Consider the following 16,103-nt stretch of genomic DNA (forward strand, 5'->3'; position numbering starts at 1 on the left):
GGGTCACAGTGGGCTTAAAATCTAAGTGTTATCAGGGCTGTGTTCTTTTGGAAGCTCTGGGGGTGCATTTCATTACCTCTTACAGTTTCTAGAGACGGCATAACTCAAGACCTAACTTTGGTCAGAGTGTAAACCCTAATACATAATAGATACATAAAGTTCCATTTCCTTAGAGCAGTTCTGTCCAATATAACTTTCTGGGATGATGAGTATGGTCTCTTCTGTGCTGTTCAGTATTATACCCACCAGCCACACATGGCTGTTGAGTACTTGATAGGTGGCCAAGGCAACTAGAGAACTGATTTTTAAATTTAATCAATTAAAATTAAACGCTAAATGCCTCCCGGATGGCACTAGTGGTAAAGAGCCCACCTGTCAATGCTGGAGACATAAGAGATACGGGTTCCATCCCTGGGTGGGGAAGATCCCCTGGAGCAGAAAATGGCACCCCACTCCAGTATTCTTGCCTAGAAAATACCATGGACAGAGGAGCCTGGTGGGCTACAGTCCATGGAGTCGCAGAGTGGGATATGACTGGAGTGACTTAGCACGCACGTAGGCAAGCTCTAAATAGCCACAGGTGGCTTATAGCCACCATAAGGGCAGAGCATTCCTGGAGCATCAGGTTACTCATTAATGGGTTTGTTAGTTCTGGAGTATGACTTCAAAACGTCCCACAGTATTTTTTCCCCTTATTTCCAAGTTTTGGGAAATTTTTCTTAACATGTACAAGTAATATAAATAATGCATTCAAGAGATTAAATTTCAATAACAATGTAACCTGACTTCTTTGTCAAAGAACTATATTTTTTTTCTTGTTAATTTCCTTAGATGAGTGTCTGAGTTACACAGTATAGGTTTCACAAATACTTTCTGTTTGAATAGAGCATATTTATTTGCTCTTCCTTAGTCAAACATGTAAAGCATCAGTTTAAGACAGACCTTGGGGTAAAGGATGAGTAAAATATAGTTCCTGCCACCAGTAAGTATGTCTGTTGTCCAGAAAGGGAGGATATATATATGTAGACAAACAGATAGTGGGAGAGAAAGAAGAACCAAGTACAATCGGGAGTAAAGGAGGGAAGATCACTTCTATCCCAAACTGTATCTGTTAGCCTCAGATTACTGGCATAGTGAGTTGAATAGTGTTACTCCAAATTTATGTCTACCTGGAACCTCAGAATGTGACTTTGTTTGGAGATAGTGTCTTTGCAAATGTAATTAGTTAAGATGAGGTCATATTGGATTAGAGTGGTCCCAAATCCAGTGATTGCTGTTTTAATAAGAAAACAGAGAGAGGTAGGCACAGACACACAGGGAAGAAGATTGTGTGACGATGGAGGCAGAGAGTGAGGCAGCTGCAAGCCAAGGAATGCCAGGAGCCTCCAGAAGAGGCAAGGAGGGGTTCATCCCTAGAACCCGTGGCTTTGACAACACCTTGATTTCAAAATTCTAGCTTCCAGAACTGTGAGGAAATAAATATTTAAGACATTCAGTTTATGGTTATTTGTTACAACCGCCCTAGGAAAGAATACCTTTTTTTTCTTTTTGGCCCTACCATGCAATTTATGGGATCTTATTTCCCTGACCAGGGATTGAACCCTGGCTACAGCAGTGAAAGCACCAAGTCCTAACCACTGGACTACCAGGGAATTCCACCCCTGCCCCTTGCCATTTTTTTCTTTTTTTAAGAAAGTAATGACATGGCCCAGGGCCATGAGATCCTTTTACCCTTCTGTACCCCACTCCAGAGTCTGATTCTCATCGGAGAGACTCTTGACCGAGCTTATCCTGTGCCTTTCCCAGCAGCCCTCATGGTGGAGGACAGGTGACTTTCCAAAGGAAAAGATCCCCAGCAGATAAAAATGACAGATGACTACTCTGCCAATGTTTGGATAGTCCTTTTTGGAAGAAGAAACTCTCCTGTTGCATGCTACTCATTTAGCAAGGGAGGGTAGATGGTTACAGATATTGAGAAAGATTGGCCTGGCAGCTCTGTGCCAAATGGTTTGGAGCAAGATCAGCAATGACATTGGCCAGTGTGGAGTTAAGAGAGGGTGGAGGCATCTGTCCTGCTACGGTGACTCTGCCAGGGAAAGAGCACTCTCATTTTGCAATTCGTGGTTTCTTAATATTGACTCATTCAACCTGAGTAGGGAGACAGAAGATGCCTTTATTTTCTGTCTCCAACTATTGCTGCCTTTTTTTTTTTTTTTTACTTTTTTGTATCTTGAAAATCAGAAGGCATATTTTTTGCTACTTGTCTACCCAGTTATGTGAGACTGATTAAGTGTTTTTCACAGTTCCAGGAGTAGAGCTGGGAGCAGACTATTTTTTCATTTACATGAGAGAAAACCCACCCAGAGAACCCAGGCTCTGAAGGCAAATATACAAATGCCTCCTGTGTACCCAAGACCCCGGGGGAAGAACTAGGAGGGTTCATAGAGTCCAGACGAGTGTCAAGGATTACAGTTTCTCACTGTTATGGGCACCAGGGTTCTTACATGGAAAAGGGGGTGGAATTGTCTAAACAGAGAAAGAGAACAGCATCTCGCTCAGTGGGTCCAGCAGGTATAATGGGCATGAGTCACTGGGCATCGTGGGACCAGCTATTTCTGAAGGAGACAAAAAAGTAAAAAGTAGCTAACAAAAGTGGTTAACACTCTGCACTTGTGTAGAAACTGGATGGGATAATGATACTAGAATAAGTCTTTGCCCTGCACACCTTTGCATATATTTTTTTAACTGTGTGAATGTATTACTTATCCAAAAATTCTAGTTAAGTTTTAAGTTTTATCCTTTACCAAGGTTTATAGAGCTCAAGGAACTGGTTTTTAGGATGTGGCTTCAAATAAGTCTTTTTTCAAAAGTACTTATATCCACACCATCCAGATTTTAGTACACCAATTTACACGAATAATTTTTATTCAGATCCCTCTGTTCTTGGTGCTTTATAGTTCTCAACCATGACAAATGAAAAATCCTTAGCCCTAATAGGCCAAATTTTTAAAAAAGTTATGTTTATCATCATTTAAAATGACACAAATGATAAAAACACATGCATTTCTCACATTCATATTAGATTACACAGTTAAGGATTTTATTTTCAAGAGCCAAAACATTTTTTCTTTATTACTTTCAACTTATTTCACCCTGGCTACACCCACTAAGTCCCCAGCTCTCCTGCTCCAGTGCGCAAGAGTCTTGTATCATTTATGCCCTGCCCATGACCCTTCTGCTCCTGTCTCCTTTTCCTCTGTGCTCCTGTTCCACTTCCTCCCTTGTGCTCCTGTGGCCCAGTGGCGCCTCCCACCACTGGACAGGCCTGTGGACAGCCACATCCCAGTCCCTTCAATCAGACGTGCTCATGGCCTTCAACGACCCTCAGAATAGACTACATGCCCAATCTTTGCCTTCTTTCCCCAGCACTGTCATTTCAGCCTCTCCTCCTTCATTCACTCCAGGAGTCACTGCAGATGACTGGTGAGCTTGATGGTATGACTTCTGGTTGACAGAGCATCATTTTATCCTCCGACTTTTTGGTCAAATGAGGCCTAATTCATATGCTGGTTTCTCCTTCTCTGAAGGCCCCTAAAATGCAGGTCAGTGGAATTTGATGGATTCTGCATGTTTTAACTACAGCATAAAGGTGATTACAATTCAGGATTCTTTTGCTCCACGTTGTTGTCGTTGTAGTTCAGTCACCCAGTCGTGTCCGAATCTTTGCAACCCCATGGAGTGTAGCACACCAGGCCTCCCTGTCCCTCCCATCTCCGAAGTTTGCCCAAGTTCATGTCCATTGCATCAGTGATGCCATCCAGTCATCTCATCCTCTGTCACCCTCCTCTCCTTCTGCCCTCAATCTTTCCCAGCATCAAGGACTTTTCCAAGGAGTCATCTGTTTGCATCAGATGAGCAAAATACTGGAGCTTCAGCTTCAGCATCAGTCCTTCCAATGAGTATTCATGGTTGATTTCTCTTAAGATTAATTGGTTTGATCTCCTTGCTGTCCAAGGGACTTTCAAGAGTCTTCTCTAGCACCACAGTTTGAAGGCATCAATTCTTTGGCATTCTACCTTCTTTGTGGTCCAGCTCCATGGCACCTACTTCTATATTTGGAAAACTGAGCAATTAAGCATTTCTGAAACTGATAACAGAGTGGATACTTTTTCATAACCAAGTTAGAAAAAATAAAGGGTTTTGTGATAATATATTAAAAATGTTTTTACATTGCTTTTCCCTTCCAAATTCCAAAAGAATGTTAACCAGTTGCATAGATGACCCACATGAGGAAAATATTCCTTTGCTGTCCAATGCACATACACAGACCCATAGCTACTCCACAGTAAAAACAAAATAATACAAAACCTTTAGGACTTTTATGGTGTTCTAACAACTGAATCAAACACATCTCTGGGAAAACTAATCACATGTTCTTCCGTTGAGAAGTATCTTTCAATGTAGAATTGTAACCTGGATTACTAGTTTAGTTAGATTGGATGGGTACACAAAGGGAAATTTTGCTTTCACAGCAATATTTACATGATATCTTCAGAGAAAATCAACGTTATGCTCCTTGCTGTGACAAGTGCAGTGTTTGATTGGTGGCCTTTAGGCTAGAAAGTCTAAGTCAACAATTTGGAAGTAATGATTCATCTTTTTAATATAATAAAATCTGAATAATATTTCTAAATTTTGTGTCTTCCACTCCCCACACAACAATGCAAGAATATCAGTTTGGAGTCCAGTTAGCATTAACAAACCATCTTTTCACTTGTGAAAAACTGAAACTCCTGGGAAAAAAGAAAAGATAATAATTATAAAGGGGTACAAATCTCAACTTTTGTATGTGGAGAGAACAATAAGTAGTTGACAAAATGAACTGTAAGCTTCACAAATCTGAATAATTTAGGGAGTTACTTATTCTCTCTTGCCCTCCATGTCTTCATTTATAAAATAAGAATCAGAGAGATCATATAAAATGAGATCAGAGGTTTTTAAAAAAGATTACTTATTTATTTTTGGCTATGCTGGACCTTCATGGCTGCTCTGGCTTTCTCTAGTTGTGGAAAGTTGGGATTGCTCTCCAGTTGTGCTCGGGCTTCTCCCTGCCATGGCTTCTCTTGTTGTGGAATACAGGCTCCAAGGCAGGAGGGCTTCCCAAGTTGTGGCTCCCCAGCTCTAGAGCACAGGCTCAGTAGTTGTGACACAAGGGCTTAGTTGGTCCAAAGCTGTGGGATCTTCACTGACCAGGGATTAAACTCATGTTCCCTGCATTGGCAGGCAGATTCTTTACCACTGAGCCATTAAGGAAATCCAGTTTTGACACACTTTTAGCAGAGATTTAAAATGTTACGGGGAACACACACACATATATGATTTTAGTGTGGAATACATTTAGTAAGATCAATGTTCAGCACATAAAGCAAATACATAAGAAAGTTATGCTACTCTGAAGAGTGCAAAAATTTGAAATTGCAGGTAAAGGAAGATGGTTAAAGACTCTGGTGGGTCAGTGGCTGAGACTTCATGCTCCCAATGCAGGAGGCCCAGGATCGATCCCTGGTCAGGGACCTAGATCTTGAATGCCACAACTAAAAGATTCTGCATGTTGCAGCTAAGACCCAGTGCAGCCAAATAAATAAATAAATAAACATTGAAAATATTGGATAAGATTTAAAAAGAAGCAATTATACTCCAATAAAGATTAATTTTTTAAAAAAGGGTTTAAAAAAGAAACTTGATTTACACACTTGTGCAATCCTAAGATATCACAGAACACAGCTTGAAAACCACTGGACTAGCTGATCTTGTCATTTTGAGTAATTCTCTTTCAGCTTATTGATCTTACCTTTAAGGCAGTGACGGCAGTGTTATGCCACAGTGATAGACCAGGGTTTAAATGTCTTAGGATCATCTCTTGGGATCTAAGAAAGAAAGTAAATTAAATACTAAACATTATAATACCTTTGTAATATTTCACCAGGAAAATGATATCAAATCTGTAGGCTTTGGAAGATGTTTGTGATGGGAAGCAGCAGAATTTTCCTGGGGAATGGGATTGTACCATTCCTTTCAAATGACAGCTCTGAAAAGATAGGGGGTCTGTGCTGTCATCTCTGCTAACCATTACACTGCTAATTAAGAGGGTACACTTTGGTGGCTCAGATGGGAAAGAATCTGCCTGCAAGCAGGAGACCTCAGTTGGATCCCTGGATTGAGAAGATCTCCTGGAGAAGGCAATGGCTCTCCACTCCAGTATTCTTGCCTGGAGAATTCTATGGACAGAAGAGCCAGGTTGGATACAGTCCATGTGGTCACAAAGAGTTGCACGTGACTGAGCGACTGACACTGACTTTTTTGGATTTTTTAACCTATCTTCTCTGCCTTTCAGATGTGAATCCCCCAAAGAATTATAAATCCAACGAAAATCTTTGTGGGAGGAGAATGAGAAGGGCAAAGTGGTTAGGCTGAGAGTTGCTTGTAGTTTACAGACCCAGACTCCTCTGCAGGGATCTGAGAAGAGCCCTGTTTACATGCCTAGCCAAATGATTTGGCTCCAGTTAAACTCCGGCCCGTTTCTCTATTCTGGGTTAGAAGCCCCAAGAATTTAACCTATTTGTCCTTCTTCGTTCTGGTCTGCAGCTCCCATCTGTGGAATTCTCTCTGCTGGGTTTGCCCCAAAGCAGAATATGCAGAATGTACACTCCCGCCTCCTCTGCGGTCATGTTTTTGTTTGAAGAGTTGACTTTTAGTTACAAAAGTGTTAAAAACATAAAAAACTTTCTGTAAATAATGAAAAGTTATGAAAATTTCAGAAAGCTTGTCTCCTGATATTTATTTCACAAAAAAAAATAACACAAAAAGAGGACAGAAAACCACAAACAAAAACACAGCCCGGCTCCTAACTTGTCAGGATATCTTTACCAGCCCCATTCTTCCAGTTTGCTCTCTATCTGTATTGAAATGTAAATAGAGGGCTAGTTTGTCCTCCTGAGAGGGACTTCCCCGATTCTCTAACCTAACTGCTGCACTAGGATTTACTTGGCTGTCTTATTTAGGGTCAGCCTGTTCCACCAGGACTGGGCTGGGTGCAGGACAAAGCTCCTCAGTCTCGTCTGAAGTAGATCCAGGTCAACTCTTCTGTTAAATTTTAGTCTCTCCAAAAACTGGTTTCCTATTCTTGTCACCAGACCTGGGTTCCCGGGGTACTCTTCTACTTTGGGACTCAGATCAATACTCATTCTCTTGCTACCCCAGCCTTCTTGGGTCTCACCCACTCCCTAGCTTCTTGAGCGAGGACCCAATTTCCCTTTTTCCCTCAAGGATCCCAGCTCTGGGATGTAAGCAGATCTTCACTGGCCTTTCATGATCTTCTCTTTCACTTCTCCCTTGTTTAGGGCCATCATTCCCTTTCTCCCTCCTCCTCTTTCTCCCTGTTGGTTCTTGATAGCTATGATTAAGGCAATATATTGACTTTGGTGGTCAAGACTGATTCCACTTATAGCTAAACCTTCTGAAGTATATCTTTGCCCAGTCTCACTGGTTTCAATGCCTAGTGTCATCAATCCGGGATTGTTCATCATCCTCATCGCGCAGGAAAGGATGAACTCAGGAGGCCTCCATTGTCCAAACTCTGCACATTCCAAAGAAAGAGTTAGCCTTTGACCAACTCCTGGGAGTAACACCCTAGCCCTTGGAATATCCTGCCTTGTAAGAGTGCCTTTGTTTACCAGAGGTCTTAATAATATCACTTGACTTCTGGAAGGGCTGGACACTGAGTGACTAAGGTCAGCTTTGCGCACAACCTGTGCCTATGTGACTGATCCCTAATAAAACTCCTGGACACCAAGGCTCAGCTGAGCTTCCCTGGCTGGCAATACTGCATGTATCTTCTTCTTCCATGTTGCTGCTGGGGAAAGTAGGTGGCTCTCTGTGTGACTCCACTGGAGGAAGACACCTGAAAGCCTCACCTGGTCTCTCCTGGACTTTGCCCCATGTGCCTTTGCCTTTGATGATGTTAATCTCTATCCTTTCACTGTAATAAGCCATTACCACGAATAACAGCTTTCTGAGTTCTGTGAGTCCATCACTGAGTCATCAAAACTGAAGATAGCCCTGAGGACTTCTGACCCAGTCATCATTCCACACATCATCATCAGTGTATATTGACCATTTACTATGTGTGACAGCTGCTAAATGCTTTTCATGTGTTTTATTCAAACCTTTTAACAACGCTATAAGGAAACTAGAGTTATTCTCTCCATGAACATTTCCATTTTATAAAGAAATTAAATTATCAGAGTGGTTAAATGCATCATCAAAAGTAGGGCTGGATGGCTGATTCATGTTGATATATGGCAGAAATCAACACAATGTTGTAGAGCAATTACCCTTCAATTAAAAACAAATTTTGTTTTTCTTAAATTAGGGCTGGGATCACAACTCCAGTGCCTTTGACTCCAGGGCCATACCTTAATCACAAAGCTAGGAAATTGTGTCATAGCTCCTTTCCCTGACTGGATAAGATGGCTGCCTTTTTCGTTTTTCCCATTCTGCATCCCTTATTCCCTCTCTTAATCTGAGGGATGCCTCCAGTTTTGCCAGACTAATGAAGCAACCTTCCAGAGACCAGGTAGGAGAATTTTTAGATGCAAAAATACATATTCACTAACAGTATCAGATCATCGGCTTCAGCAGTAAGAAAGGTCACTGTATGAAGCGTTACCACGTGTTGCCTCCCGGAACAAGCATGTTCAATGTGGAACCAGTTTCGTCACAAAACCTCTTCCAAGACAGCATGAGAGGCAGAGAGGAGGAGGAGGTGGTGAAGAACGGGCCAGTTCATGCCTGTCTGAATGTGTGAAGGGGTGTGTGTGTGTGTGTGTGTGCGTCCCGCCTGTCTGCCTGTGTGTGCGTCCCGCCTGTCTGCCTGCGTGTGTCTCTCATGGGAGCAGGACCGCAGGCTCGGTGTTCCGGGGAAGCTGTTGCAGCAGCCCAAGCTGTGCGATCTGTATCTGTGCTCTGTATCACAGAATCCATGTGACTGAGGCATGACTGTGCTGCTTTGAGGTCCTGCCGATCATCTGTGGCTCAGCTTCCGGCAGAACAGGCTAGAGACTGCTTGTTTCCACGCGTTGCTAGAGTAGGTTCCAAAACCATAAGGAAAGGGCATGCAGGCTTGTAAGACTCACAGTATATCTCCCTCTGCTCAGAGGAACGCAAGCCTGTGTGTGGGTAGGATATGGGGTTGAGGACTAGCATTCGGGGGCGAACCAGCTGAGAACAGTGCAGGTAAAGTAGGCTTGTCACAGCACAGGGAATGCTCACACGCCTTTCCTCTTTCATCGCCAGGAAGGGCTTCCTTTACTGAGCTAAACAGGTGGCACTTTTAATGTTGCCAGCTCTCACAGAGTGTGTGCACCTAGAAATGCAAAAGAAGCAGGGAGGGAAAATGAGACATGGGTCCTAATGAGGTAGAGGCAGGACAGTAGGTGAAAGGAAGCTGTTTTAGGGTTTTTTTTCCTAATTGTTTTCAAATCAAAGTATAAATTGATTTACAATATTTTATCAGTTTCACATGTACAACGTAGTGATTCAACATTTTTCTAGATTATACTCCATTTAAAGTTATTACCGAATAGTGACTATATTTCCCTGTACTGTACAATATATTCTTGTTGCTTATTTATTTTATATTGGGTTGTTATTATGGGAAAACCCAAAAGAACGTTTTGGCCAACCCAATACATAGTAGCTTGTATCTTAAAAAAAAATTTTTTTTGACTGTACCATACAGCATGTGGGATCTTTATTCCCTGACCAGGGATTGAACCCACACCTCCTGCATTTAGGATTGTGGAGTTTTAACCACTGGACCCCCAGGGAAATCCAGTATTTTTTTTGTATCTTTTAATCTTAATGCTCCTCCCTCCTGCCCTCTCCGAACTGGTTATGTTTTAGGTTTTCAAAATGGAGAAGGTAAAGGTCTTCAGAAAAAAGACATTTGCCAACTTTATAGAATTACAGGGCAGGATGAATTCTAGAAAGCAGTATTTTTCTAATTTTTAAGATTGTGGATTCCTTCATGTCTCTGAATCATAAAGTTGTTTTTTTAATGAAATAATTGTTTTTAAGGAAAGTCCTAATTTGAAAGTGTTGATTAGGCATTTTCTGTATACCTTTAAAGGAAATATCCTCTTTTATTCCTTGTATTTTAAATGACTTTACAAAATACATTTCCCAATAATTACAATTTTCTCTCTCCCATCACTAAAAAGGAAATTTTGTATAGGAATGATATTTCTGATGGTATCTGTTTGAGCCAGGCTGCTCTGTTGAGCTCAGAGCAGAAACTAACACCAGCAATACTGTTCTGACCAGGAGGGAACCACCTGAGAAAGGGCCCCTGGATAAGAGCAACAATTAACAACTGTAATCAAGGTAACCATACTGGTCATATAAAATATTTTTTTGTCATACTGGTCAAAAAATTTTTTCATATGCTTATTCAATTTGTAGAACTTTTTACCACAAAAATGCTCCAGGGACTTCCCTGGTGGTCCAGTGGTTAAGACTCCACACTACCAATGCAGAGGGCACGGGTTTGATTCCTGGTCCAGGAACCAAGGTCCCTTTTGGCCGCTGGGTGCAGCCGAAAGATTTTTTAAAAAAAAGCTCCAGGCTTCTTTCCAATGCCTGCTTCTCAATGATGCTTAAAGCCAGTTATCTGTGAAAGTGGCTGCTAAGTGTTAAGGGCTGTTTTTTTTTTTTTTCCTGCCCTCAGCAGGTCAGCTTGATTCAATGTGGAAAGTCTTTTTAAGCCTCTGGGAGAGGCATATTTTGAAAAAAGGTCATAGCAGTTATAGATATTTGGTGGAGACCAGAACTGTAATATTTACGTAGTGACTTGATTTCACACAGTAGTTTTACATGCATTATTTTACTTAACTCCAAAGGAAAAAATACAGAATGTTTACCCATCATTTCTGTTGAAGAAGTAGCTATACACTGGTTTTTATTTACCTTGTGGTTATAAGAAAGTTATTAAAAGAAGAGATCTGGGACTTTCCAATGCTCATCTTCTAGTATACAGACCTTCCGACTGTCTCACCTTCTTACTTGTCAGAACAAATCATCTTTTGACAAAAGTATTCACAGACCAAATACAAAGAGTATCAGTATCTGTTTCTAAAAACATTTGTTTTCATAGTACAGTGTTGTATGCCAGTGTGAGTCCTTACATATATCTCAACTAAAAAGCTACATTGTAGTTGGAGCAAATGTATTGGGTTGTCCAAAAATTTCGTTTGGTAACATCTCACAGAAAAACCGGAACAAACTTTTTGAAAAACCTGAAGAAACTTTTGGGCCACCTCAATAAATTCTAATGCAGGTTCACATTTGCTCTACTGTGCCAAAAAACTGGTCAAGAGCCAAGCTATAAGAGTCTAGGAGGCCTGCCATGTGAATGAATGACAGCTGCTAAAGATCTGAAGCAGCAGAGCAGCATTGTGATGCAGGCTAGTTGCTAGGAAACTGCGGACTAGATAAGAACTATTCAGGTTTCACCCAAAGATGGGAAGATAGAGAGGCTTAACCACATATTTCTTTTATCTCTCTGCCATGGAAAACAGCTTCTGCAGCCTGTCAGTTTTAAGTTTTTTGCTACCAGGGAGGCAAGATCAGAGACTTATGAAGAAGGCCATTTTGAGGGCTACTTTGAATCCATTGAATCTGCCCCAGGGCATTTGCACTGGCTATTCTCTGCCTGGAATACACCCTTACCAGCTTCATGCTTGTTCCTCCACTTCATTTAGGCCTCAGATCAAACATGAATACTCCAGAGAAAGCTTCTTTAATAATCTAAAATAATCTATCACGTGCTAGCCGCCTACTCTTCTGTTTTGTGTCACAATATTTATCACCATCTGAAATTATATGGTGTATTTCTTTACTTGTGACTGTCTGGCTTTCCCAATAGAATGTAGGATCCATTTGGCAGAAATTGACTATCAGTGTTTTTTTTTAGTTCTTAGCAGTGCCTAGCACATGGAAAGGGCTGAGTAAGTATGCTAGATGAATGAATGGATTGTAGGATGAATGATCAAAGCTGGGCCTCATCTCTTACCCCTCTGACTGTAAGAAAAGGTTAAGGCTAAGTTAGAAAAGTTTGTCCCGTTGACACTCAGGGATAACTCAGAGTTGGGCAAGCACTTATGCTGCTGCTGCTGCTAAGTCACTTCAGTCGTGTCCGACCCTGTGCGACCCCATAGACAGCAGCCCACCAGGGATTCTCCAGCCAAGAGTACTGGAGTGGGGTGCCATTGCCTTCTCCAGGGCAAGCACTTATACTTTACAGCAATTGTCTTCTCCCTCTACTATGCTGTAAACAGCTAGAGAGAAGGTGCCTGTGAGTCTAGTTCACCACTATACTCCTGAACCTCAAACTATGGAGAAGGGAAATATTTAACTTCTTGAATTTAAATAAGACATGAAAGGTGAGCAGGGGGATTAGCTGAGTGAGGAAAAGCAAGAAGATGATTCTAAGCAGCAGGAAGAGCTGGTGGAGGCCTCTGTCCTTGACATGTGGAACAGACAGGTGAAAGCAAGCGTAGCTGGGGTGGAGAGACAAGGCGAGGTAGGGTATCTCGTGTGGCTGGAGAAGTGGGGGAGTGCTGGCCAGGTTGAACTCTGCAGGTTTATAGGCTTGGCAGGGCAACATAAACAGTTTTATCTTTATCCTGAGTGATGGGAAATTTTTCACCTTGTGTACATGCTAGAAGGACCTGATCATATTTGTCATACCAGACATCTCTGGTTGCAGTGGGTGTAGGGAGACCAGTTACAAGGCTGCTTTGACCCAGGCTAGAGAGATGGAAGTTGGACTTAGAGTCTCTAGAAAGTAAGCTTCTTGAAAGTGGAGATCACTCTCTGTTTGATTCACTGCTGTATTCTCAGCACCTAGATTAATGCCAGGCACATATTAGATCCTCAATAAATGTTTAATGCATGAATGACATAGTGGTTAGACATGAAGTCAATAGAAATGGAGGAAAATAAACTGACCTCACGTATACTTGAATCAATCAAGACAGCCCTTTTCAAATCCTTGACAAGCCTTGGGTGATCCAACAGTTTCTCTGTTCTAGCCTACAGACCAGTTATGAGGTCTGTAACTGGTCTGCACCCTAGAAACCTGCAGAGTCCAGGGTGCAAAGCACTGACTCATTAGAAAAAACCCTGATGCTGGGAAAGATTGAGGGCAAGAGGAGAAGGGAGCAACATAGGATGTGATGGTTGGATGGCATCTGATGGCAACTGACTCAATGGACATGAGTCTGAGCAAACTCAGGGAGAAAGTGAAGGACAGGGAGGCCTGGCGTGCTGCAGTTCATGGGGTCACAAAAAGTTGGACATTATTTAGTGACTCAACAACAACAATAGGAACATGACTGGTGGAAGAGATTGTTAGGGGTTCAGACTGACAGGGTGTGATGAGGGACTAGTTACTGAGTATGAGAAGGAGATCTGTTGGGCCAAGTCCAAGGTTTCCGGTTTGTGTTACTATATGGATGGAGGAATACTGACATTCCCTGGGACAGGAAGTGACAGTAGAATCTATATTCGTGTGTTTCTGGTTCTCTTTGTTAAACTGAGAATCAGGACTTCCTCCTCTCTGTCTCTTTCAGGAGGCTCCACTCAAGGCTGGCTTTAATTGTTCTCTCTGCTGACTGACAGTTGAGGAAGTTTGTAGGCTAGAAGAGAAAAACCATTGGGTCACCCAAGTCTTGTCAAGAATTTGAAGAAGGCTGTATTCTCATTGATTCAGATATACGTGAGGTCGGTGGAATTGCTAGGAATATTGTGGGTTGGGATAAGAATGAAAGATAAATGGTCTTTCTCAACATGTTCTAAGTAACCTTAATAACAGGAGGGTTGGTATTAAGAAGTATCTGCCCTGTTCCTGCCTCCAAAACTTGTTCCAGTGGCTGGGGATAAACAATTTTGGCCAGGTATTTTCTCTTTGGGTTTAAGCAACTGTATTTTTTGAGTACCATTGCATGGGAAAATGACCTCCTCAATCCAGATTTCCTGTGAACGCAGGCTCAACTGAGTCACTCCCCATTACACTATTCAAATCTTTTAAAATATTTACATTAGGGATATCCAAATTTTATAAAATGAGTATATAAATAGGATATATTATATATATATAAACCTATATGAATATGTATAACATTCACTTTGCTATACAGCAGAAACTGATATAACATTGTAACCAAACTAAACTACAATAAAACTTTAAATAAATAAAACAAAAACCCTATATGAATTAAAATGTGGTTAAAAGTGTGCATATGTGTGTATTTATAAATATATATATACACATAACCCAAAATGGTTATATTATGGTTATTATGGTTATTTTTGGTTAGTGGGATTAGGGCTGATTTTAATTTTAATCTTATTCTTTTCAGCATTTTCTACTTTTTCCATAATGGACATGTGTGACTTTTATGAAGATAAAAATACTTGCTATGCAAATGAGGTTTGTAATATGAAATACAGATTATAATATGAGGTGATATTTAGAATGTATCCACTTATGGGTATTTTAGAAAATGAGAGGTTACTCTCACAGTGACTCTGATCATTTAGTTGATGGGTGTACAAATCAGTACATGCTTTATATCCATGAAGACATTTATTAATCTTACCATGAAATCATCAAATTTGGGAGAAAATGTGGCCTCCTTACATGGACTAGGTAGCTGACAGGCTGAGTTTCAAATGGTGAATGAAATTAAAATGATTCACATTTTATCACTGCATGTGACAGAGTGACTGCCAGACAACTGGACTATTAAAAGCAGCTTGAAGTCTTGGAAATGAAGAAATTCATTTTCTAAAAGCTGGGACATTTGAAGGCTGAACATGTTCAACCAGGCAAGAAAGGAAGATTAGTATCTTCTGTTGTGTTTTTTTGGTTACCCGAATCTGCCCCATTCCAGAAAAGGATATTTATTACTGCAAAAGGTGATGGAGAACTTCTGTTTAAAGGTCAGAAATGCTTGGGCTTCTGGGAGTGGAGGTCACACGATTCTGCAATTCCGTGTCATTGCTGCTGTTGTGAATGGGCAGACATGGCTCTCCAGGCCAGATCAGCCCAGAGGAGTTCCTGCGCTGAAGGAGGGCGGGGTCTCTGGCCTTGATCCTCTGAGCAGGGACTGGCCCGAGGCAGATGATTGGAATTCTTTCTCTGGACAGTGCAATTGGCTGAGGGTCAGCCTGAGAGGCAGAACCATCTCTGGGAGACGGAGGGAAATCCAGGATGGTCAGTATTGTTAGAGTCCAAGAAATGCTGAGTCAGCTTTGGAGATGGGGAGAGGACTGCATCACGCAGGGGAAGGGAGTGAGTAGTTACGACACATCCCTTTAAGTAATATTCCTAAATCCCGAGTCACTTTGTTCTTTCACTCTATGGCTGGCTGTTTTGAGGAGGTCAGTTAAGTATTTGGGTTTCTTTTAATATAGTTATGAAAACACACATTTGTTTTAAGAAGTAGAGAATCAGTTCTTTTCTCTCTAGGAGGCAGTTATTACTTCTTTGGAGCCACGTGGTCTGGGCTTGAATCTTGACCTTGGATAAATTATTATACCTCAGTTTCCTCAATAGTAAAATGAAGAAAATCATAGTAGTTACCTGATAGAGTTGTAGGAGTGAGTAGTGAGATAATCTGTAAAATATTTAGCCAGTGTGAACTACTGTTACTGTTGATGTAAGGAAGCTATGAGGAAATCAGCGCAGGGTGGAACCAATGACCCGCCCAATATCGCGTGCCTGCCCCAGGCAGCAGGCTGGCATTGCTGTGTGCGTGTGTGTATAGCAGATGGCTCCCAAATCCTCACCCCTGGGCTGGGAGGCACTGCTATGAGATGAAATGAGGTGGAAGAGCATCAGCGGGACATGAGACCACATGTTTCCTGAATAAAGGACAGACTGGGTGTACTCTGTGTTTGTATAGGGGATGTGGAAAGTGACATTATCAAATACTTCCCCATGACCTGGGCTATTTTTTGTGTGTTTGTTTTTGTTGAAG

General features: G+C 41.5%; 1 protein-coding gene across 3 annotated transcripts in view; it reads right to left on the bottom strand.

Moving 5' to 3' along the window:
- Nucleotides 1–3,078: 3,078 nt before the first annotated feature.
- LOC120854638 (aldehyde oxidase 2) overlaps nucleotides 3,079–16,103 on the bottom strand; it is an 80,433-nt gene continuing 67,408 nt past the window's right edge. The window contains exons 35-36 of one of the 3 annotated variants that reach the window (XM_040228839.1): nucleotides 5,852–5,927; nucleotides 3,079–4,793 (exon numbers count right to left, since the gene is read on the bottom strand). In XM_040228839.1, coding sequence (XP_040084773.1) covers nucleotides 5,874–5,927 — 54 coding nt within the window. In that variant the 3' untranslated portion in view covers nucleotides 3,079–4,793; nucleotides 5,852–5,873. Of the gene's footprint in view, nucleotides 5,299–5,851; nucleotides 5,928–16,103 lie in introns of all 3 variants that reach the window. The other 2 variants (XM_040228837.1, XM_040228838.1) reach the window with 2 other exon arrangements.

The sequence above is a fragment of the Oryx dammah genome, unplaced genomic scaffold (genome assembly GCF_014754425.2).
Source record: "Oryx dammah isolate SB20612 unplaced genomic scaffold, SCBI_Odam_1.1 HiC_scaffold_27, whole genome shotgun sequence".
Taxonomy (NCBI): domain Eukaryota; kingdom Metazoa; phylum Chordata; class Mammalia; order Artiodactyla; family Bovidae; genus Oryx; species Oryx dammah.